The sequence below is a fragment of the Vombatus ursinus genome, unplaced genomic scaffold, assembly GCF_900497805.2.
Source record: "Vombatus ursinus unplaced genomic scaffold, bare-nosed wombat genome assembly UNPS02014798.1, whole genome shotgun sequence".
NCBI lineage: Eukaryota > Metazoa > Chordata > Mammalia > Diprotodontia > Vombatidae > Vombatus > Vombatus ursinus.
The window spans coordinates 66388639-66413820 of record NW_020954576.1 but is presented as its reverse complement, the minus strand read 5'-3'; the positions used below and the strand labels follow the sequence as shown (position 1 = coordinate 66413820).

The 25182-nt window shown below is 38.0% G+C and overlaps 1 protein-coding gene across 2 annotated transcripts in view; it reads right to left on the bottom strand.

Moving 5' to 3' along the window:
• Nucleotides 1-467: 467 nt before the first annotated feature.
• LOC114049804 (alpha-actinin-2) overlaps nt 468-25182 on the bottom strand; it is a 95192-nt gene continuing 70477 nt past the window's right edge. For both annotated transcript variants that reach the window (XM_027871213.1, XM_027871212.1), the window contains exons 12-21: nt 23362-23512; nt 20692-20800; nt 18859-18999; nt 15470-15652; nt 13331-13465; nt 10724-10903; nt 9509-9655; nt 6465-6530; nt 5300-5458; nt 468-2059 (exon numbers count right to left, since the gene is read on the bottom strand). In XM_027871213.1, coding sequence (XP_027727014.1) covers nt 1901-2059; nt 5300-5458; nt 6465-6530; nt 9509-9655; nt 10724-10903; nt 13331-13465; nt 15470-15652; nt 18859-18999; nt 20692-20800; nt 23362-23512 — 1430 coding nt within the window. In that variant the 3' untranslated portion in view covers nt 468-1900. The remainder of the gene's footprint in view (nt 2060-5299; nt 5459-6464; nt 6531-9508; nt 9656-10723; nt 10904-13330; nt 13466-15469; nt 15653-18858; nt 19000-20691; nt 20801-23361; nt 23513-25182) is intronic.

Below are 25182 nucleotides of genomic sequence, written 5' to 3'. Positions count from 1 at the left end.
TTTTGGAAAGTACCATGACCAAGAGATCAAAAGTACTACAGTCAGAAAGATGAAAAGAGATTGTGTATATAAAGTGCTTTGTTCAGGGCACATCATCTATGAAAGGGTTTCTCTCTAACTCCCAAACACTTAATGAAGCAATTTAAAATAAAATTACAGAATTCCCATGAAATTAGAGGAAATCAAATGTCCTATAAACTTGGGTGTTTTTTTCCTTAAAAAAAAAAAATGACCAATGTAGCATGTGTTTAAGATTCAAGAAGTTAGGGATGGAAAAACATGGTACATCATCTAACAAAGAATTCATTTTTAATTGGTGGTGGGACTTTTCTTAAAAAAATACCTAGACTGTCTATTGTAGGCATATACTGTGTTCCTAGCAGCAACGAGTAGTGTTCATTTTAATTTGCTGTTTGTGGCTGTTTTTGTTTGTTTTCACTCCATTTCTTGATTAAGGACTCAGATGTAAAAAAAAGTTATTGCTTTATTTCTCTACAAGCTGTCAACAAGATGGAAAAACGGGGTAGGGGGGAAGGAATCACAGCATACGGTAGCTTAAGGAGTAATAGCTTAATGAACATTCAACAGAAACCAAGACAACTGTTCAGTGAACATATACCATGCCATCTAGGGAATATAGCTCTATCTATAACCATATACTGTGCTTGTTCAGATGGTTTTTGACATTACATTGGGTGAAGGTCAGATGGATGCTACTGTGAATGTAACTGTGTAATTTAGATATGCTACAGGGGCCAAGTTAATCCTATAGGCATAAAGGTAGATTCACCCAGAATAAAGAAACTTGCCATAACCATTTGAGGGAATTCATCTTTTCTTATACACTTTGATTCATGTGAAGTTGCCTGTTTCCTTCTAAGGGGCTATAAAACTAAAAGCATGAAGGAAAGCAAATCCTTGTTGAACCCCAAGTTTGCCATTTTCTGGCTAGCGTTTCATTAGGAATTAATATATAGAAAATTGTCAATTTAAAAATACAGACTCTATGGACAGTCTCTAGTCTTATTAACTGTGCTAATAGGGTCCAAGGAAAAAGTATGATTCACTGAAATCCACAGATAATTTTAAAAGCTTTGTTATAAACTAGCTACATCAGCTTTCTCCCTAGCAGATGACCTCATCTGAGTGTTTGCCCACATCTTGTGCTTCACGTGAAGCAAGAGCTTACAGTGATCCCTGGGTTAGACGATCAACCCCTATATCATCAAGAGCAGTCTAAAATCTCTTCTTTCTTCTTTCTCTCTCCCTTTTTCACTTCCTTACCCTTTTAAAAAGCTAAGGGACTTTCTGTTTTTTTGGCTTGTTTGTTTCTATTCCCTGAAAGTTCATTTCACACATGTTAAAATTCAACTGCAAAAGCCACAAAACCATGAAAATATCTAGCTACAGCTAATCTTTGGATAAGCAAGAAAAGAAAACAACGACCTCCACAACACATTTCCCTAGGCACAGTTGCATAACTATATCGGTCATGAAGGGCATTTCTAAAAGGAGGGATTACTGTACCAAATTATAATAAGGTATTTTTTTCTGATTTTGAATATTTAATATTTTGAGTTTTCACATTCTTAAGCTTCTTTCTCTCCCTGTACCCTCCCAATTTCTTACTGTTCAAGGAATTCTCTTTCTTGCCTGAAATCCCTCTAAAATTGTACTGTACTAGCTAAAATCTAAAAAGCCCACAATAAAGACGCCTACTTAGTGCGGCACACTCTGACACAGACACTGTACTTTCTAGCATGTTACACTGGGTGGTAACTATTGAGCTTTAAGAATGCTTAAAAATATTTTCTTCAATTTAAAACAGCCTGTCAAGGTTTCCAGGCAACAAACTGTTACTCCAACTTTTATTGCATTCTGGTGTTCCATGATTACAGAATCACAGGTCACTCTCCCCATAGAGCGCTGATGAGAACGCGGCATAATCCAGGGCTCCAGGTACGCTGCCTGGCCCAGAATAAGCTGGCATTCTCTTGATGCAGTACTGAGCCTGATCTGGAGGCAGCTCCCGACGCAGCTCATCTGCGAGGATGTATGGCTGGAAAACACATAAGCAGAAATTTGCATTTTAAGAGTGAAAAAAGTCACAAAAATAATACTTTAGAACCTAAGTTGTCTTGGTGCTTATTAAATTTATTTCAACTTTTCACTTAATTTCTTTTTCTTTAAATCAGTATTCTAATAGAAAGAACATGAAATTGCCTCCAAAAAGCTAAGTTCTGGGGCAGCTTGGTGGCGCAGTGGATAGAGCACCGGCCCTGGATTCAGGAGGACCTGAGTTCAAATCCAGCCTCAGACACATAACACTTACTAGCTGTGTGACCCTGGGCAAGTCACTTAACCCCATTGCCTAGCCAAAAAAAAAAAAAAGCTAAGTTCTGCTATTAGCTCTGCCACTGATAACTAAACATATATGCATAAAATGGGGATGTGATACTGACACTAAAGGATCCCAAAGAACTATTCCGGATTGGGGACACAGGCAATGTGTTCAGAGCATACCCTGGCTGATTTGCTGAGGGCAGCACATTTTTAAGGGAGGGAGAGGGGGTGGTTTAACAGATGACTGGTCAATGGGAGCTCCAGGCTCTGAGCACGCTCTGCTTCTTGTCAAACCATACTGGAGGTTTGGTGAACCTCCCACTTGAAATACATGATGACCTCCACTTCAGTGCATGCAGCTGCAGGTAGGACTGCTTCCAATCCACTAACTAGGTAGTAAAGAAGTAGATAGTTGATTGGCTACTGAATGTGAACCAAGAATGCGCACAAAAGACGCCATGGGAAGGGGCCTCGGGCCCTCTCACGCAGAGCCAGCACAAAGCAGAAAGAGAGCTTGTGTCAGTGGCCAATTCTGCACACCCACAGTGACATAGAACTAATGAGCACATGGCTCAGCTGTTGTTTCTGTCCCTGTTATGTCTTTCCTTTTCTGTCTTAGGTGAAAGAATATTAGAGATGAAATGAACTAGGCTGTGACCTTGTGAGCTTTGAAAGACCAGGAGAGCACCGGAGGTATAGGAATGAGAGTTCATGCCAGAGGTCATGGACAGCCCTGAGAAGTGACTTGGACCCAGCTCAACAGTATATTAACCCAAAAGCCAAGATTTCAGGTCCTACAAGGAGGAGCATTGGCTATGCTACATTTGGAAGTGAACTTGGTAGAGCAGATGCTTTGCATCAATTGCTTAAAGATTGAAGCCACTCTTCCCAGGGAACAAAGTGGTAGAGGGGAGAGTGTACCCGCAGCTGCTGGGGAGGGAAGTGTTTTTACTTCTTTACTTGCTATATTTCTCTATAAATATTTTTTTTAAGACAGGTAATTAATGTCAACTGGTTAAGTGAACCCAGAGCATTAATCAATGGAGATTGAAGAAAACATACTGGAATTGGGGATCTGAGCTGATAGCATTAGAGAAGAATCACCTTGACCCCTCAGAGACACCCCTACCATTATGAGGGGGCAAGGTAACTCTGCTCTGTCCCTGACTCATGAGACCTGAATCATCAGTGGGTGTGGGAGTTGGCATAAGGACCACTAAACCTTATGAAAGTTACATGGGGATAGAAAGCACTTTATAAAGGACAGATTATGAACATTCATCAGCATTTTCGTTAGTTGGCAATTGGCAAGTATTGCTATTAAACTGGCAAGGATAGGTCTCAAAACATAAAGTTAATGAGAATATTTCATATAATGGAATACATAGGTTCCTGGACACTTGACTGTACAATGAATTTCTATGAAATATTTCACCTATCTCATTGATTTTTTTAAAAATTAGAGTTCTCTTCCTATGAAAAAAGTTTGGACCCAAAGCATAATAAAATTATATTTTTTGAATGATAATTGAAAGAAAACTATTATAATTCTCATAATACTATTACTAATGAACGCAAACACTATGAACTTAAAATATTACATCAGAAACTTTCCTGTGAGCTGCATAATCTTTCTTATTTTTGTAACATTTACAAAAGTCTTTCTTCTATCATTAATCTTGCATAATAATCTTTACTTTACTGATGAAGACTGAGGCTCAGGAAGTCTCATTAATACACCCAGGGTCACAGAGATGAGTGGTAGTCAGAATTCAAACCCCAGTCTTCCAACTTTTAGTCTATTGCTCTTTTTAAGCTGCCCAATCTTGTATATTCACTGTTTATAGCATTCTTTCTATAAAATAGTAAAGATTCTCTTTTAAAACCCTCACTTTTCAGCCACTTGTTCTAAATGGGTTTATCTTAACTGTTACGCCTTAATTGTTTATGTAACAAACAATTTCTATTCCCATGTAGCTTTCCTAAGGTCTGGCAGCCCTTATGCCAACTCCCACACCCACTGATGATTCAGGTCTCAAGAGTCAGGGACAGAGCAGAGTTACCTTGCCCCCTCAGAGTGCTGGTGGTATGTCTGAGAGGTCAAGGTGATTCTTCCAGAATGCTATCAGCTCAGATTCCCAATTCCAGTGTGTTTCCTTAGTCTCCATTGATTAATGCTCTAGGTTCACTTAAGCTGTTAGGAGCCCTATTGATGTGTGCTAGTATCCTTGGCAAGTTCTTCATGGTGAAGGCTATATATCTTGCCTCCCAGTAGGATAGTGGGTAGGAATCCTGATGTAGTAGAAGAAAACACTGGACGTAAAATCAAAATCGAGTTCAAATTGAACTGAATTCCAATCCTAGCTCTGCTTCTTTCCGCCTGCAAGACTGTGGACTTTACCTTTAGAGGCAGGTTCCTTCCATGAAACTCAGTGTGAAGTTTACAGTCAAGGCCTAATATTTTAAGGTCAGGAGCAGAATGTATTATCATTTTCTGTTATGAGTTTCTGGTCTTTAGATTCATATATTTTAAATTTTCCCTTCAGATACAGGATATAATAGCAACATTCAAAATAACAGACCCTGGAAAGTAATAATAACACAAGGTCCTTTTTAAAAAAATAAAAATAAAATAGTAGTAATAATAATGATGATGATAGCTAACATTTATATAGCACTTACTATATGCCAGGCCCTGTGCTAAGTGCTTTACAATTATTATCTCCTTTGATCCTCACAACAACCTTGGGAGGAAGGTGCTTTTATCATCCTTAAATAACAGATGAGGAAACTGAGGCAAATAGGTGTTAACTGACTAGTTTAGGATATATAGCTATTAAGTGTCATAAGGCTGGATTTGAACTTGGGTCTTCCATGGTCCAGGCCTGACTGTCTATCCACTGCACCTTGGCTGGAGGACACTTTGGTAAATTCAATCAGGAGAACAGAAACTGACCTTATCTGAAGCGAGGATTCTGAAGGAAGCGATGACCTGCTCAGCTGTGTCTGTGTCAGCAGTCTCTCTTGTCATGAAGTCAATGAAGGACTGGAAGGTGACAGTTCCTTGTCCATTGGGATCTACCAGTGTCATAATGCGGGCAAATTCGGCTTCCCCCTGAAATAAGACGCAAACAAACATTCCCATGATCCACAATTATCAACAATTAGGTATCAGTCCTTCCAACTGCAGGCATGCAAATGTCTTATTGTTTGCATGTTTAGCACTAGGAGGATTGGAATTTAAAAATACCTTAAAGGAACAAACTATCTCAAGTGACTCAGTGAAAAAAAAGTGTTAAATCTATAAGACAAAGAAAATAGAGATTGCTAGATGAAAATTTTCATTTCAAAGTAAAATTGTAATATTTTTGCATCAATTGATGTACGTGGAGTCTTTTTGTTATTGATTTGGAGCCATCTGCTTAACACTTTGATGCTCCACTGACCTTATGCTTATCACCACAAATAAAATAATAATTCAAAGGGGCTGCTGTATGCGAGCTATTGAGCTCCAGAGTTTTCTACCTGTCACCTATTCCTGCTACTTTTACTACTCCAAGAGAAGCAATGGTTTAAAGGGAAAGATCAAGTACCTTTCCTAAATGACAACTTGGAAAAGTTGTGCCAACAAATTAGAAGCATGGATGTTAGACTCCAGTCCTAGTGAATTTGTTTCAAAGGCCTGCATAGATTTAAAATTAACTAATACATTTATAAATGGATTGAGTTGAGAATTTTAAGTTATTGAAGCTCTCAAAGTCAGAATAAATTTTTAAATCTCAGATAATTTGTTTCCAAGAACTTTCCAACCTAAATGTAAATTATTAGACAAAGCCTTAAAAATCATGAGAAATCTTTTTTCTCTGAGTAATTTTTGCCAATTTCTTTTTCAAAAGGCAAAAATCTGAATGTGTTTTGTCACTATTATAGTATTTTCATACAATAATAGGAAATATGACTTTAAAAGGCATTTTCCTCCTACAGTGTTAAAATTAATCAACCCCAAACATGCTGCATAAGAAACATTCTCCAAAGTTCTAGCCACCTATTTCCTACTTTTATTATTAATTTACAAATCCAATTTTGTTAAAAATATAAGACAATTTCAACTCTGTTCATACCAGATCATAACCCATGGAAATCAGGCAGGCTCTGAAATCTTCATGATCCATCAGGCCATTCTTCCTCTGTTGATCAATGCAAGAAACATGAAGGTTGGGGCAAGTTTACACCAGCTCCACAAAGTGGGCAGTTACACCAACATGGAATCAATCCAGTGAGGGGAGTTTCATTTGAAGCATTGCCAGTAAAGTTATTGTTGATTTACAGGACAGGTGAAAATGACACACAACATACCGACATACAATAAGTAAAACAATCCCCAAAGAGAGATGGGTCAAAATAAAAAAAATAAAATAAAAAAGAACCAAAAACAGACAAAGAGAACACACCCAGAAATGAGACGAGCAGAAAGAACTATTTAGTGTCATTAGGCGAAAACTTGTTGAAAAATCACTGTAAATTATTCACTTCTAACAAGTGTACAATCTCTTAACAATTATTTTATAATAAAGGTTCTAAGGAATTATAACAACTTCTAGCTATGGGTTTATAGTAGTGGTTGGTTGATATTTATTTATAATTTTTAAAGAACATAAAAACTAATAGATAAGCCATAATGGCTTCTATAACATCCAAGCAACAATAACTCAAAATACTCTTGCCTTCCTGCCCCCACCCATAACTTCTTTTTCTACTGATGCTAGTAACAGTACTTAAACGCTATCAAACTCAATTTGGCACATGCAGACCCATCCTATGTAAGAGTCTGCAAATGTAGAGCACACGACAGAGCCCCAAAATTAAACACACTGAGTTGATAGCTAAAAAAAAGGAAATGTAAATAAAAATTATAATGATAATTCTGTTGAGAAATGGATTAATATATAACTCTATTATACTAATGGGTATGGTCACCAACTTCCTATTGTCAGAGGAGTTGGCTAAAGTTAAATAGTCAGTGTAAATTAAAACCAAGAAAAGTCATGTTGTTTAAACAAATAAAACAGTTTTATATCCCAAGTTAAACATGAAATGAAAGGTACATTGGAACTTTGCATAAAGTTTTCTGGTGTTTTGTTTTACACACACACACACACACACACAAAATTGGCTAGCTCCTCACACTAATGTGGAATTTCCCCTGGTTGAAGATGATTAACTATAATAATACCCTGCATATAGTAAAAAAATGCCGAATATATATTTGTTGTTGGTATTAATTATAACATACACATGTCAAGTTCCATGCTACATCATGCCTGTCTGTGCTTCTTTTTACTCTTCCAAATGGTGAAGATAAGGGTTTCTGGGTCAGTAGTTTCTCCTGTCCCTTCTCATGTAGAACAAGGCCCGGGCTCCCCACTAAAGCTCCTATTCCATCCTAGGCCTGGTTCTATTTAGCATCTTGTACTTGGTGAGTGTTTAACAAATAGTAGCCTGGAACCAGGCAGAACAAGATGACTACCCTGACAATTATTTCACATGTTCACAAATGGGTGAACTTTTTCTTCAGCATTCAGTTAATATCTACCAGTACCAAGAGGCCATTTAAAACTCTAATAATACCTTTGGTCATTCTGCCACTGTTCAGTTAAATTTATGTTCTTAGAATAGTAGAATGTTATTCTGTCATTTGAATAATAAAGGGAAGTTACATAATCTTTTTCTGGAGTGTGTCACAAGCACATTACATGAGGAGATTTTAATGACCTTGGGTTGAATTAAATATAGTCCAGCCTCAAGGAGGGACATAAGGGAGACAACCTCTGAAAGGTCCATAATGCATGCTAACCTATCTGAAGCACAGGAAGAGTGAGCATCTTCTTTTTTGATCTTTGCAAAAGAAAATGGACCCTGACTTTAAGAAGAAATAGGTCAGAGCTTATGGTAATAATTATCCTTCCCATTATCCTTCAATTCAGTGCCTGGACATAGGAGTTGACTAGATAAATAAAGAATTACCGGCTATCTATTGGACATGCAATATGGGGTAATGGATTAAAGTTGCATTTCTGACTTAAAAGAGAAAGTTCTGGGATTGATTGGGTCTTGCTTCAGACACTTACTACCTGTATGACACTGGGTCACTCCCTTAATCTCTTAAGAGTCTCATTTCTTCATATATTAAATTCAGAAAATTACGCACTCACCTCACAGCATTGTTGTAAGGATCAAAGGAGATGATGTACATGTACATAAAGTGCTTTGACGTAAAGTGTTTATATAAGTGTGAACTATATGCATCTTGGTTCTTATGGACATCTTACAAAAAAAAATTGGTCTTGCCCAAGGTTTTATGAGACACACTAACATACTGGAGAAGCATTGACCTTTTGTATAGGTTTGCTCTGAAAATTTTCTATTAACGCACTATGATTTTATTTAGTTATTTTAAAGAGATAGAGAAAATAAAAACATCAGAGAACAGGATGAATTTATATAAAGTTCCTCACCTTGACAGAATTACTTAGGGAAAATGTAGAATAATATTACAGAGTGGAAGAGAATTGAAATTTACCACCCAGTATTTGTTAAGGTTTAGCCTCCCAAAGACCTAATTTTGTTACAATGAGGTTTAAGTGGGAAAAGCACTAGTCTGCAAGTCAGAAGACTTGGGTTCAAGTGTCCATTCTGACACTTCTTAGCTGTGTGAATTTAGGTGATTCATTAATAATATTTTCCCTAACCATGAACTATTTAAAGATTAAATGAGATCATTAACGTGAAGTACTTCATAACTATATAGTGTTAGAAAATGTCAGTTTTTAATTATTATCCTCAACTCTTAACAAATGCTAACACATAAATTCACTGATATGCATATATGTATATACAAACAAATATATATAAAATACCTATTGTACATGCCAGCAAATAAAAATTTATTTCATGTGTCAGTCTTAGCTAAGCTATGACTTTAAAGAGCATTTTATTTTTTACTACTGTTTCCCCTTTGAAGAGTATGGCGGCTGTTCCGCTTCTCTGTAGTTTTTTTTTCCAAGGCATTAAGGCTTTTGATGAAAACATTATGGGTCATTCTACAGTCAACCCGACTGTGTAACAGCCGGGGGATTATGCTAAGAAAACAGAAAGAGTACTGTACCCTGTCAAAGTGGTTGAAAGATGCTCTGAACTCATTCATTTGTTCCTGGGTAATACCCTTAGCATCTCTGGTAAGGATCTGGGTCTCCACCTCATTAATAGTCCTGGCAATAGTTGTCAACAGCAGTTCCCATCCAACACGAATATGCTACCAGAGAAAATATGAAACTGTTAGTTCTCCTTCATCTATCTAGTACAATCACCCTCGGCCTGTTCTTCCCCATAGCCTTAGAATCAATCCAAATGGAGGAGAGCAGAGCTGGGTAGAAGATTTCATTACATTCCTTCTTCATTTTTTTTACAAAATTGATCACCTATTAATAGGCTCTAAGGCTCTAAGAGGGCAATTTGTCTTCTCTAAACTTTGTCTCACTCTCCAGCACCTGACATGGGGTTCTATATACAGAGGGTGCTTATATGATATTTACTGAATTGAACTAAGCTCTCTACTAAGAAGTTTTCAGGACCCCTCCGTAGAACTGGAGCTCTAATAGTGAGAGATCAGGCAATAGTTTGTACACACGACAAAACCTATTGGAATAGGAGATGGTGACTTTCCCATATTCTATATTTCTTCTGGACAAATCAAACAATCAAAACTGCAAGACAGAATTGCTATCCACATGTTACTTGGATAGTGGCACATTCCTCCTACTGGGAAAAAATCTTAAATCCAGTGATGTCCTTAGGGGAAAAAACATCAACAATAAAAAACACTCAACTTCTCTACTTTCAGAACTTATGTGGAAACAGCCCAGACTAATTTAGGAGGAGGGAGGTATATCAAAGGATAAACTTGAGAAGATGGAATAGAATTTTACTTGCACCATCTACCTCCCAGGAGGTTGTAAGGATCAAATGAAATAATATAAACATAAAGCACTTTGTCAAACATAAAGTGCTATATGGCAGATAAAGTGATATATGGCTATATTCAGTGTACTGAACCTAGAATCAGGAATACCTGAGTTCCAATCCAGTCTCAGATACTTGGTAGCCATAGGTCTCTGGGCAAGTCACTTAAGTTATGCCTACCTCAGTTTCCTTACCTGTAAAATGGGAATAATAATAGCACCTACTTCCTAGGGTTGCTGTGAGGATAAAATGAGATGTGAACCTTGAAGTGCTATATATACATACGCTAGTTATAATTATTATTCTTAATATATAAATTCAACTACTATTATTGTCACAAATTACTTCATGGCTCACATACCTCCATGGTGTAATTAGTGTGCTTGTTGTCAAATACCAGGGCTTCCTGGATAAGCTGATGGTCTCCCTCCAGTTTGTCAATATTATTTTTGTAGTTAATGATGTTATGTTCATATTGCTTTAACTGGTTCATCTGATCTTCCAAAGCCCCAGTAATCTGGATAGAACTGCGGGCAATTTCCTGTTCAATGAATGCAGATGGACAAAGACAAGTGGTCACACAGACACAAACACAAATGAACCCAGGAAAAATTAGTCAACTTTTAGAACCATAGTGTAAAAGTATTATAGAATCTCAGAGTTGGAAAAAAATCTTAAGAGACCATTTGGCACAACCTGTATGTACCAGAATTCTCTCTATAGCACACCTAACATGGTCATCTAGGCTTTGCAAGAAGACTGCCAGTAAGAAGGAACCCAAAATCCAGCCGTCCCTCACCCCTGAGAGAGCCTTTTTCCTCTTGGACCAGTTCTAATTGTTAGAGTTCGCTCTTACATCACGGCTATAAACATGCTCCTTTGTAACTTCCTTCCATTGCGCCCACTTTCTTGGGCTAATTGGAACAAGTTTAATCACTCTTGCCCTATATTCTCCAGGCTCCCTTATTAACTCTCTCCTACCCACCTATCCCACTTTTCAGTTTCCTTTTATATTGTCTTCCTCCTAAAAATGTAAGCTTTTTGAGGGGAGGAGCCATCTCTCTTTCTGCTTATATTTGTATTTCCTGAGCTCAGCACAGTGCCTAGCACAGCAGCCATTTGGTGAATGCTTGCTGCTGCGGTGGCTATCCTGTCCTCTATTCCCCAGCTGCAATTCCCAGTTCCCCCAATTCATCTTCACAGGACATTATCTGAAGGTCTTTCACTATCCCGCTCATTCCTCTCTGGACTTAGAGGAGGCAAAAAAGCAAGGAGAAAAGTTTTTGGTTTTGTTTCTTGTTTTCATCCTGACTCAGTAACAAAAAGAAGGTGGAATGAGGTAGCCTCCTAAATTACAAACAGGGACAAGGCACTTGATAGACCAGGCCTGTACAAGATACAGCCCAGCAAAAGATTTCGGGTGGCCCCCCAAAAATGTAGGGTACCCACCGTGCCCCCTCCTGTTTGTCACATGACCGATGCCAACTAACCATCGTCTCTCTGTCTCTCCACTAACCTACATGCGGCCCAAAGATGCTTAGTCTATTTTAATTATGACCCCTATCTACTGCCAAGCTGTGCAGGTCTGTGACAGACTCTGATTACAGGGCCAAAGTATATTAAGAGTCAGAGATGGAAAGGTGCTTAGAGGCCAGCAAGTCCATTTTACAAATGAAGAAGCAGACCCAGAGAGGTTGAGTGAGCTGCCCATGGTAACACAGCCAATAAACAGCTGAGGCAAGATTTGAAAGAAGATACTTCTGCCTCCAAGCCCACTTTCATATCCATTTGATGGGGGGTGAAAAGGGTTGCAGAAAAACATTAGAGAATAGAAACAATAGGAATGCAGGAATATCCAGTGGAGAGAAGAGGAAGGAAAGACCAGAGTTAAAGCATTTAACTCTTACTGATGTTAGGAATTAAAATATCCCTAACTAGGTACATACAACGTGACCTGAAGAATAAGATGGATGCAGCAATGAGATTACATCTAGAAATACTGCAAGCTTCCTGTAACAGATGTATTTTCCATATTCATTAGATTACTTCTACCTTCAAAAAAAGTTATTTTACCACTAAAAAGACTAGGCAGGGGAAAGAAGTGGGGCAATTATGCTGATAAAGTCCCCTTGTTTGTTCCTTGTAACAAGATGAACCCAGAGACTTAAGTGCTACAAACAGCATTTACAATTTTTCAAAAAATGAGCATTTACTGCTTTGAAAAATTTAGAGTTATTCCTGCTGACAACCAACATAGCCCACACCACAGCCCATCCACATGGTGAATGATATGTTCCTCCATAATCATGATACTAAGTTTAAATTCTAGGCCCCTGTTTAGATAAAATGTTAAGATCCTCTCCAACACCTTGCCAAGTAAACAGATCTCCAAATGACAATCTTTCCTTGCTCTTTCTTTTGTGGGATGCCAGGTAACACTTTCTGGTCAGGACTCCTGCCTATGGAAAGTAGCCACACAAATGACTATAGTCCCACAGATCTGAAAAACAGTCTGAAGCAATTAAAAATGCAAACAGAGAAAGCAGTAGACAATATGCTTCTTATAACACCTCTGGTAGTAATTACTGTCACTTCAAATCCTTTTTTTGGAAGTGTGTTGGTGCATAAATCATAATTCCCCAAGATTACCTGTCATGTATACTGTAGGCATGTATTTTGAATGTACATAATTGCAGACCATCTCCCCCATTAGAACGTAAACTCCTAGAGGGCAAGGACCTTGCTTTTGTCCTCTTTTGTATCTCTGGCGCTCAGCACAGTGTCTGGTAAACAGTAAATGCTTGATGATGATGATGAGAATGAAAAATAAAACTTACCCCTATTATTCTGATGCTGGTAAATGTGAGAAGGAATGACAACCTTTGTCTAAGTCGGTAAAAGTTTTTTAAACTAGTCTGATAGATTTTTTGAAGTTCTCTGAACAATAGCATCTCACTGGATGATTTACCTCCATCTTGTTCTGGATCCATGGTCCAACAGCATTGGCTTGGGCAGCAAACTGGCGCCGAAGTCGCTCATTAGCATGCTGGCGGGCCAGTTCCTCTTGCAGGGATTGATCCCGTACTGGCACTAGCTGTTTCACCTGCCATAGGACACAACAGCAGCAAGTGTTAAAAGGCATCTCTTATACCAATAACGATGAACATATAGATCAGGTGACAATCCCAAGGGGGAGAAGGAGAAGGAAAGGTGAAGAAAAAAGACCAGGGATGGGAGGAGAAAGGAAAACGATAGAAAGAAAGAGTAAAGGCTTGGCAGGACACTGCAAGGAAGAAAGAAAGGAACGAGGTGGCATAAGTGTGTGGCTGGGTCAGAGAAGGTAGAGAAACATAGGACCCACCATCTTTTAACAAGTCAAAGAAACCAAACCTAAAGGAAAAATTATCTCTATCTTCAGAAAAATATGTGTACTTGAAAGCAAATCTTTTAAAGAGTGTGGCTTTGAAAAACACCTCCAAGGACAAGGACAGTAGCTAGGTTTACTGAGGTAGCACACAAGAACATCTCACATCGCTCTTAAGACTACTTTATACAACAATCATGACCTACAAAATCTATGGAGTTACATGGGTAGATTTTTTTTCCTTAGAGATGAGACATCAGCAAAGGGAGATGACTAACTGTGTCATGTTTTTAATTAGGTAACTGCATTTCACCTAAGACTGAGGCACAGATGGCCCAAGTTGTACCATTTATTACTACAATAAAATTTGAGCAGGGCTCCTCTCTAGAGCTTAATGCCTAGCAAACTAAGTATTTCTTTATTTCCTCAAATGAGGTATATCTTTCTAAGGAATTTCCCTCCACTTAAGAGAAGCATTATGATAAAATGGAAATAACACTGAACCCGGAGTCAAGAGACCTGGATTTGTTTCTTGGTTCTGATTTGTGTGATCTTGCAAGTTACTTAATTTCTGTGAGCCTCCATCCCTACACCCATAAAATAAGTATAAAAACAGGGCTGGTTCCATGTTAGAAAAACTGACAGCATAGTTGACTATATCAATAACAAAACTAACAGAAATCACATGATTATCTCAATAGATGCAGAAAAAGCTTTTGACAAAAACACAGCACCCATTCCTATTAAAAACACTAGAGAGCACAGGAATAAATAGGGTTTTCCTTAAAATGATATCTATCTAAAACCATTAGCTAGCATTATATGTAATGGGGATAAGCTAGAAGCATTCCCAATAAGATCGGGGTGAACCAAGGATGCCCATTATCACCACTATTATTCAATATTGTACTAGAAATGTTAGCATTAGCAAGAAGAGAAGAAAAAGAAATCGAAGGAATTAGAATAGGCAATGAAGAAATAAAATAAGTATAAAGGTATTTGTGTTATTTGCCACACAGTGCAGCTATGGGGAAAGTACTCCATAAACCAGAAAGTGCTGTGTAAATACGTTCTCTATTACTGCATTTTAGATTCACATATTTGGGATGCAACATTTGTTTCCTAAAATATACTGCAATTAAGGACTCTAGACGTTGATGCCATAAACGTTATCCATTTTTAAAATTTCTCTGCCTTTACAATGGTACATCATTAACTATCTCGATTAATTCAATATTTGAAACATTTCCCTAACAATACGCACAAGAAAACATAGTCTCTACTTCTTTTCCCCCAAACAAGAAACATTTCTCATAACAATTTCTAAGGTATAGTATTGGAATACATTCTATCTTTGGAAGGAGTGGGTGTGTGTGTGTGTGTGTGTGTGTGTGTACGTACATGAGGGGTCGGGGAAAAGGGAAGGAGATAGGGAGGGAGAGAGAGGGGGACAGAGGGAGACAGGGAAGGAGGTAGAGGAGCAGGGAGAGGGAGGAAGAGATGGATGGAAGGAGAGATGGAGAGAGAGGAAGAGAGGGGAAGGGAGGGAGGGAAAGAGACAGAGAAGAAAAGAAGAAGAAGAAGAAGAAGAGAGAGATATCTGTGACAGCTAGATCATTAGATTTTGACCATAGTGAGAAGTCAGAGGTTCCTAGGCAATCCTCAAGTATATTAGCTATTAACCTTGCCACCATTCTTTTTTTGCTGCTTCCATCGGCCCCCAGCACCTGCCCAGACACTCACCTTATCCCATTTGGCACGAAGTTCATCCATGGTGACTGTGCTATATGGGTTACTTGAGCTGATTCTGATGTTGTAGCTCTGAATAACCTTCTCCACCTCATTCTGAATGGACATGATGGCCTGTCTTTCACCATCTGCTTCGGGCAGTGTTGCTTTGAATTGCTCATGGGCAGTGATTAAACTCTGCAGGGGAGTAGAGAAGGGAAGAAAGCCTGATTTAACTTAGAGTAAGAGACCTTCACATCCTTCAACATTTGATTCTGTACTACTAACCTTTACCCTTGAGGATGTGGGCCAGGGGAGGATTGGGATGGGGGGGGGGAGCTTGACTTTTTTTTTTTAATACTTCTACAATGCCCTGGAGTCAGGAATACCTGAGTCCAAATGCAGCCTCAGACACTTACTAGCTGTTTGACCCTGGGCAAGTCATTTAGCCTTTGTCTGCTTCACTTTCCCATCTATAAAATGGGAGTAATAGCACCTACTTCCCAGGGATACTGTGACAATCAAACGAGATAATAATTGTAAAGTGCTTACTTTAGCACAAGGCATAGTAAACACTACATAATTGTTAGCTATCATCATATACATACAAGTCAAGTTCTTTCAACATGGACATAACTTGGATTCTAAAGCAAAGACCATAATCTAGAATGCACCTAGATGAAGCCAGAAGAGTATAAACTCCTTTGAGGCACAAACTGTTTCCTTTTTACTTTGTATTCTTAGCACCTAGCACAGTATTATCTTGTACACATAGAATGCTTAATAAATAAATATTGAATCACACCCAGAATCTTCAAAAAAGAGATGAATTATCAACTTTGCTTTTCATCACTGGTATAGGTGGCCCAGTGGATAGAGTATTAGGCCTGGAGTTAGGAATTCCTTAGTTCAAATCTGACCTCAGATACTTACTAGCTATGTGACCCTGGGCAAGTCATTTAACCCTATTTGCCTTAGTTTCCTCATCTGTAGAATGAGCTAGAGAAGGACATGGCAAACCATTCCCAGTATCTTGCAAAAACAACAACAACAAACAACAACATCCCCAAAGGAAGTTACGAAGAGTCAGACATGACTGAAACAACTGAACAACAACCTTCTTTGTTCATCCGCATAGATAGGTGGCCCCTTTTGGAGTATAATTTAGCTGTATTTTGTAAGAGTTTTATCTCTCCATTCCACTTACACTGAATTTGTAAACGTGACAATTTAAGAGAAATTCGTCCCAACTCCCAGAAAAAGAAAAGGACACAAAGCTACTTCTTTACACTTTGCCAAACCTATACTTTGGACCCAAAGTACTTGGCAGTAGACCCTTAAGTATAGCTGCACAAAGGTGTTACTGGCGTGTGGATGATAAACCAGCGAGAGGTTAATGCTAACTCTGGATTCTACAACAAAAGAATTATTAGTGCTTAACCTTTTTTTGAATAAAGAAACAACCTTCAACTTCAAACTGGGCTTCTTAAATACACTTAATCACTTGCACAGAAAACATCTATTCCAAAATTAGAAGATTTTAGATTGTCAGCCTGTACTTAAACATAATATATAAGAAAAACCACCAAAACTATTTTGCAACTATCACTATTCAAAGTAATCATTTCATACAAAAAATGTACTTTGCATTTAAATAGCTTTCTACTTTTACCCAAGTCTAAACCTTCTTGGATATTTCTCTGCATGGGAGCTTAAATTAGACCACAGCCTGACAAATCCTAGTCTCCATGGCACCTGAAAATTGAATCATGAAGCCTAGGATTTTGGCACCTTTCTACCCACACTGCAGAGAAGTACACTAGGTTTTTCTCCACTTAAGTGTATGTGAGCTTTATCATCCCGGTAATCTGAAAGAAAGTCCACAGCATCAGACAACACAACTTGGTGTGGATGCAGTGGAGACAAACCTGGGATTAGGCTTTTTAGTGGCCACCACATCTGTTCGGGTTGGGGTTGTGCTACCTGAGCTCACTGAAAAGGAAAGGTAGAAAAAGACAGAGTAGGAGTGGGGAAGGAAGGGACTGTTGGCTACCGGGGCTTTAAATTGTTGTCTATAACCTAAGATGTACTCTTATCAGAAGTGTTTTGTTCTCTCCTCAAGATTTTTCTGAGCATTATTCAAGACTTTTCATTCAGGCTTAATTTGGATTAAGAGCTAAGATTAAGAAAAAAATGTCCTAAGGTAAAAGATTGCCTCAATCTATTCTCCCCTCTCCTCTCATTTCAATTTTTATTTCTGTAAAAACTAACACAATTTACTTGCCTCCTAGGTCCAATTTATAATTTTCAAGCCCTGAGCTAGAATCTAAACATTTAGCATTTCTTTTATACTTTATGAAATGTTCAGTGACACTGAGAGTAAAACAAGTTATTTTCCTTTCTATTTATTCTATTTATAAATTACGGTGTATTTGTAAAACATGGATAGCATCCCGAAATGGTTTAGGCCTTGATGTTTTAGAGCAAACTCCTCATGTATGCTGTCAGGGCTTTTAAGAGCACCTGCTGACAAATCCTAAGGCTCAATTCTACAGTTTACTTGGCATTATTTGGTCACTGACCATTGGGCAAGTCTTTTAACCTTCCTGTTCCTCAGTTTCCTCATTTCTAAAATGAGGAGTTTGTACTAGATTATCTTTAAGAACTCTCTAACTCTGAATCCCAAGAATCACTGGAAATTGCAGATGGAGCATGAGGAGAAGCACAAGCTTGTGAAATTCCTCAACTACTGTTATATCCAGCTACAAAACTATCTGATCCTCAAGATTAACATGAAGATTGAATTTTTAAGCTGATTTTCCTTCTCAAAGAAAAAAAGTATTTTGAGGGAGCTACTTTTAAAATGTTTGAAATGTAATTTTTACAATGCTTTGTCTATGGAATCAATCAACTATTTGTCTTGTTTCGTTTTTTTTTTAACTGTGTACTTTTCTTTGAGGCAATAGCAAAATTTTACAAATGGCCCACTTCTTTAAATCTTAGTCATTACCAGTGAAATAAGTGCACCATATACAGTGATGTCTCAGCTGCCAACAAAACGCATGCCTTTTTGTCTATCACACTAAGATTTCTAATGCAAAATTGTGTATTCACGGGCACAGCTTCCTATGTATTCCTCCTTAGAATTTTCTACTTTCTAATTGTCCTCATGGTCAAGGCAAATAACATTCAAATATTTTATAAGATAAGGTAATCTGTGGTTCAAATAAATACATTATAGTAATAGTCACTAAGTGCCTACTATATGCAAAACACCACACTAGGTGCCAAGAAGACAGATAGTCTGGACTTTCCAGGTAAGTGGCACTCATTTCAGTAGAATCAGCCTAAATAGGTCATATTTTTCCCAGTGTGATCGGGAGTGTCTTCTGAAGCTCAGTTACCTGAATTTCCTCAATACTGTGGACAATAAACATGTCCTGAAGATCTTCCATAGCACCTTCCATCCAGTTGTTGAAGGGGGCAGCTCTCTTGGCAAACTCCAGATGAAGCTGATCAATGGTTTCCAGCAATTTCTCAGTCCTCTGTACATATAAGAAAGGATATTTAACACTGGTGACATCATCGCAAATTCTTTGGAAATACAAAAACTCTTCATAAAATAAAAAATTTCTTGATTTAACTGAGAAGCACTTTAATATAGCAAACTCATTGCTATCTGGTAACAGGAACTCTCTGTTAGCCAATAATATGCAGAGTGCATTAACTGATGCTCAGAGGTGTTGCAAGATGCTAAAGTGCTTTCCAAGTTAAAGATTAAATTATGTTCACTGTAATTGCAGTGTTAAGTGTGTTTTAGCTAAATGTATTATCATATATTTATATGTGCTATAATAGTTAAGTGCATTTTATTATGTTAATTCTTTTCAAATGGCAATCATCTATGGTATCCATAATAGTTCACTTTCAACTAGGATTTAGTGAGACTATTCTTCTCCCCAAACATGCTGGCTAGCAGACCATGCTGCATCATCCCTAATTTATAAATGCAAGCAGAGGTGCAAAATTAAGTGACTAACCTGAGGTCACCCAGTTGAGGAACTAATAAGAGGAGGAATGAAAACTGGAGCTCTTTTTTTTTTTTTTTTTTTTTTTTGCTTTTTTTGGTGAGGCAATCGGTGTTAAGTGGACTTGCCCAGGGTCACACAGCTAGTAAGTGTCAAGTGTTTGAGACTGGATTTGAACTCAGGTCCTCCTTGACTCCAAGGCCAGAGCTCTATCCACTGCACCACCTAGGTACCCCTGAAAACTGCAGCTCTGAACCCCCCCATCTAGTGTACAGTTTGGAGGGGTTATTCTGCCTTTTAGGTCATAGGAAGAAGCTACTATTCAGGTACATCCAATCCATACATATTTATTTCTTTATTACTTTAAAGATTCTGCAGGGTTTTGATTGGCAAAGAGAGCATTACTATGAATACTATAGATTTCTCTTAAGTGTCTCATAATGGATGAAGTGGGGAAAGAGATAGAGTAAAGTTGGAAGGATCTAATGTAACATAAACCCTCCACATTTGGATTCAATATTTCTCCCATTCTGAACCATTTTAACCTATTAATTTTATGTGCATAAGCCTCACTGTTCTTTAATACACCTTGAAAGAGGAAACAAAATAGTCCCTTTGCTTTTAGGAGAGTTGAAGTCACCATTTTAAGTTTCATAAGAGTCAAGATTAGAAAATTGAAATACTTCTTTTTTTATGTACAAAGGGAAATCTGTAAAATTCTGCCAAATATTTATTATGACACACTGACATCCTATTGGGTATCACGTATTGGTGACCAAATTCACCCAAATTCTGCTTTATAACAGTTTACTTAAGTTGCATTTTTTTCCATTGTTATTTTTCACCTCTTGTTGGGTTTCCATACAGTTTAATCTCAACTAAACATTCTTTCTGGGAAATCAAGTTTTGGAATTTCTTGGCATCCAATGACATTCTATCATAATTCATGGGAATATGAGATATTTTTATTGTAATTATGTACTACTGATAAAGATATGCATTAAATGTTCAAAATGTCAACTTATTTGTCCCAATTCTAGCCTTGTTTTTCCTAATTTTGCACCTCTTTCATATGGAATCTTTTTTGGTGGCTCCACCCACCATGCTGGCCTACAACAATTACAGTTTAGCACTATGAATACTATAAAGCTGCAAAAAACAGTGGAGGAAAGGAAAGATTCTCTGCTGAGAGAATTTCCAAAGCCTTACCTCTAGGGCCTCTCTCCTTTTTTGAGTAAGTGTTCCCAATCTGTCCCATTGATCACAGATCTTCTGGCATCGGTCATTGACACTTGCAGCATCATGATAATCCAGTTCACTGAGACAAAGTAGAAATAAATGTTTATCATTCTTATGACAATGGGCTAAAATTGTACATAGGCCAACAACTCAAATACACAAAGATTAGAAACCAAAGATGTTCCTGACACAGACAATTGCTATTCAATTTCAGATTTTTTTATCACTACCTCTATCATATCATCATTACCCTTTGATAAATGTAGAAAAGAACCTAAAAAAAATTCTGACTAATGGCTTTATAATACCTCTGTATCTATTCTAAACATAGTATTTGTGGTTTTGTGAGAAATATGGTCTGTACTTAGTATTTTTGCTTAAGTCTACCACTCTCTTAGTTCTATAGGTCAGGCCTCTGGAGATGATTATTTTTAAAGAAGATCTGGCAGTGAAACTGTGACAAATCCAACTCTCTGACCTGGAGGACAGTCCCTAGAATTCTGCTGACATCAAAAGAAGCTGAGTGGGAATAGCTTTCATTGCACTGTGTCCTTGGCTTGTCTCAAAAGATGCTCTACTTAGCCACTAGGAATGGAATACCACATGGACAAGAGGGGCTCCCTAATATTCGAGTGGCCTACCCCATATGGACAAAGCAAAACTCTTTTCCCTTAGAGACAAATGACATGGGCAGCTTTACTTGATGCCGCCAGTGAGAAAAACAACCACAAAAATTTCCAGGAAATATCTATTTCCACTTCACAGAAAATAGTTGTACAGGTTGCATGGGCTCTTCGTAAAATTAAGTGATTTAATGCTAAAGTTCATTGAAAAATATAAGTGCTGCTGACAGATTTTTTAACATGAATTTCCCAGAAGTTAAAGGCTAGTTTAGCTGCATAAAATCCATACCCGTGCATACTCCATTTCCATTTCAGTTAAATGGACACATTCATGGAATCGACAAGTTGGAATGGACTCTGAAAGTTCAACTAGCCTATCCTTCTATCTTTAATATGCCATTAAAAACTAGATATACGTTCATCTCTGGAATGATTCCTAAGAGACTACATAATCCATCAATAACCTATTCCAGTGCTGGACAACTATAAGGAAATTCCTTATCTCTTAAATTCCTTTCAGTCTAGCTTAAGTTTGTATCCTCTCATCCTGATTAAATAGCATTTTGTTTCTGTTATTTAAACAATAATATTTCTCTTTCTTCTCTCTCTCTCCCTTTTCCTCTCTCCCCCCCCACCCTTTTTCTTACTAACTCAACTTACAACTTCCACCTAATCAATGAAAAATTAAACCTGGGATGAATATATAAATACATAATATCAATTTTGTACTTGGCATTTATATTTCAACTTAGGTGGAAGAATGTGGAAGTTGTTTGTTTTTTCTTCCAGTTTGTATGCATCAGGAATTGCTCAAGACCATCAACTCATTATTGGTCAAAAGGAAAGAAGTAGAATTTATAATAATGAAATAAAAATAAGATTTAAATGCCATACAAACATCTCTTGATTATCTATACTAATGAGGATTGAGATCGCACAAAGACTGAAATATACAAATTACTTTAAAACTTTAGTCGAAGTTGAAACCTAATCAAAACTTTTTATTAGCTTTTTAAAAAGCAGCAAAATGGGGTGACTTGAATTTCTTCTTTTCTTTCCCCTGTTTTAAAGTAGATTAAATAAGAAATAATATGACCCAAAGATGAAAAGACAAGGGAGAAGGAGAAACAAAGGCCCTAGATAAGTTGACAGATTAAATAATAAGCCTATAAAGAATCACGAATTAACTGTATTTTATTCAGTGTTTACTGAAGGTAAGGGAAACACATTGAAGGAAAAAAAAAACAACTTGTGTCAGGGAAAATCTGAATAACACTTTAACCAGTATACTTTATTAGAGAGTGCAAAAATTGCAGTTTTAAAAATGCTACTGGTTCAACAATAGTTAGGCTGAAGCTTCCAAAGAAGCTGAACTAAGATATCCTTTTTGATCAGGAGATTACATCTAGGACTTACAGATATCTCAAGGGTAGGGATATAGTGGCATTAGTCTTCCTTTTAAAACCATCCCTGGGTTCACTAGCAGAATAACAAAAACATGACAATGGGATAGAATTCATTTTATGATATCGTGAGATTGAGAGTCATGGTGTTTTTTCCCTATCATAAGTCAGATAACTTTCTTTTTGGAGCAATACGATGTTTAATCTTCCTCAGTCTCAATTGTGACTAAGAGTTCTATTCACAACTCCTCAAGATTCACCTCCTGGCAATAAAGTCAACTGTGCTAGGAGCCATGGTTGGTGAGATAGTGATGCATGAGAGCACACTACCAGAGGTGAAGATGAATATTAGTTAAAGTCAGTTCATTTAAACACACACACACACACACACACAAGTGTGTGCAATCACCTCCTGCTGCAGAATTCCCCAGCTTGACTCTCTTGCTAAATTTAGGCCAGGAAGAGAGGGGAAGGTCTCCCCTGCTGGACTCTGGCTAATCTACTTGAGAAGCTATCTGTGGAATTCTTACATTGTACCTACGACATGATCGGATTCACTGGAAAGAGTTTATCAGCTAAATGTCAGCAGCTGCACGCCCTGAAATAGAACATACTTCAGCTCCTGGGCAATGGCAGCAATCTGTTCCACCCGGTCCTGGTGAGCTGCCAAGTCACTCTCAAAAGCCTCATGTTTCTTCAACAAAGCGCGGACTTCAGTCAGAGAAGCAGACTCATAATCCTTCTGTAGCAAGATCTGTTCCTTGCCTGAAAAGGTTGTGGTAAGGGATTATTAATACTCGGAGTTCACGTGTCAGCCCGTTCATAGCTGCAGAGGGCCCTGTGAGCACCATACCTCCAAAGAACCAAGAGAAGGAGGAAGAATGATGACCATAATACAGAGGGGTCTGTACCTATTTCAATTGAAACTTGGGACATCACTCAGATTAATGCTTTCCCAGGAGCTTTCACTTTCTGATAACTAATGTCTATATACGGGGTGGAGGGCGGTGGGAGGGAAGAACAATTTGGCATGCATAAATTTGCATACATTGATACATCGATTCGTTTAGGATGTAACCTAACTTCCTAGGACAGTGCTTAGCAACTTAGTGATGTCTATCTAGCTCAGTGTCACTCTACCCATGATAAGTAGACATGATATTTTGTCCCTCATCCATTTGTCCTACCCTTTCCATAGTCTCGTCTTGATTTATTTCTATAATTCCCATGAATGTATGTGTTCAGAGAAGAGAGAGATTTTTGTTCCTAGAACTGAACCTATCTCTCTCCCTATGAATACTTCCTAAATCTTGAGAATTTGGCATAATCATCTCCTTGACCCAAACTTAATTGCAGTCAGCTTGCCCCAGGGAAATTCCATTCTTCTTTCTAGAGAGCAATTAAAACTGAATGAATTTTTTAAAAGCCAAGGAAGGAAGAGGGGGAGGCTAGGAAAAAACTATTTTTCATAACAAGAGATTATTAGTGAATGAAAAGGAACACAAAGAATTGTGAGAAAAGTAGGAGTAAGGTCCTCTCTAGGGCAGCTAGGTGGCGCAGTGGATAGAGTGCCAGCCTGGAGTCAGGGAAATTCTTCCTGAGTTCAAATCTGGTCTCAGACACTGATCCTGGGCAAGTCACTTAATTCTGTTTGCCTCAGTTTCCTCATCTGTCAAATGAGCTGAAGAAGGAAATGGCAAATCACTCCACTGTCTTTGCCAAGAAAACCCTAAATGACCTTGCAAAGAATCAGACACAACTGAACAACAGTTTCCTATTTTCCAATTTCAAAAGGAAAGGCTGCATCTTCAGTATTACACAGAAGAAGTATGGTAGACAGGCGAAGTTCACTGGACTAGGAGTTTAGGACCTAAACTGGAGTTAGTTGTTAGCTGTGTGCCTTTGAGGAAATCACTTTACCTTTCAGTCTCAAGTTTCACTCCAAAAAATGGGGATAATAATGTCTACAGTCCCTACCACAAATGGTTATCGTGAGGATCAAAGGAGATAAAAGTATATAAAAAGATTTTACAGACTATGAAACACTATGTGTATGCAAGTTATTATCACTACTTAGCACACACATTAGATGATTATAAAATGCCAAACACTTAACTACCACCCCTATGGAAATATGTTCAGGATCACCTTAATTCCAGAATGCACACCTAACTCTCCTAGTCTTTCTCTACAATGCCTCAGAAACCTCTTTACCCTGTAAGCTCACTCCACCCCTGGAATCGACCCCTGGACTCCATACATTGGAAGTATCCTCCACTCCTGTAGCTCTCCCTCTGATTGACTTGTTCCTCCCAGAACCCCCATTTTAAGAAGGATGATGCCCCTGCTGCATCAACAGCTTCATCAACACCCAACCTCCATTTCAGCTTCCTCTGAGGACTTGTCTTCCCAATTAGAACGTAAGTCCCTTGAGG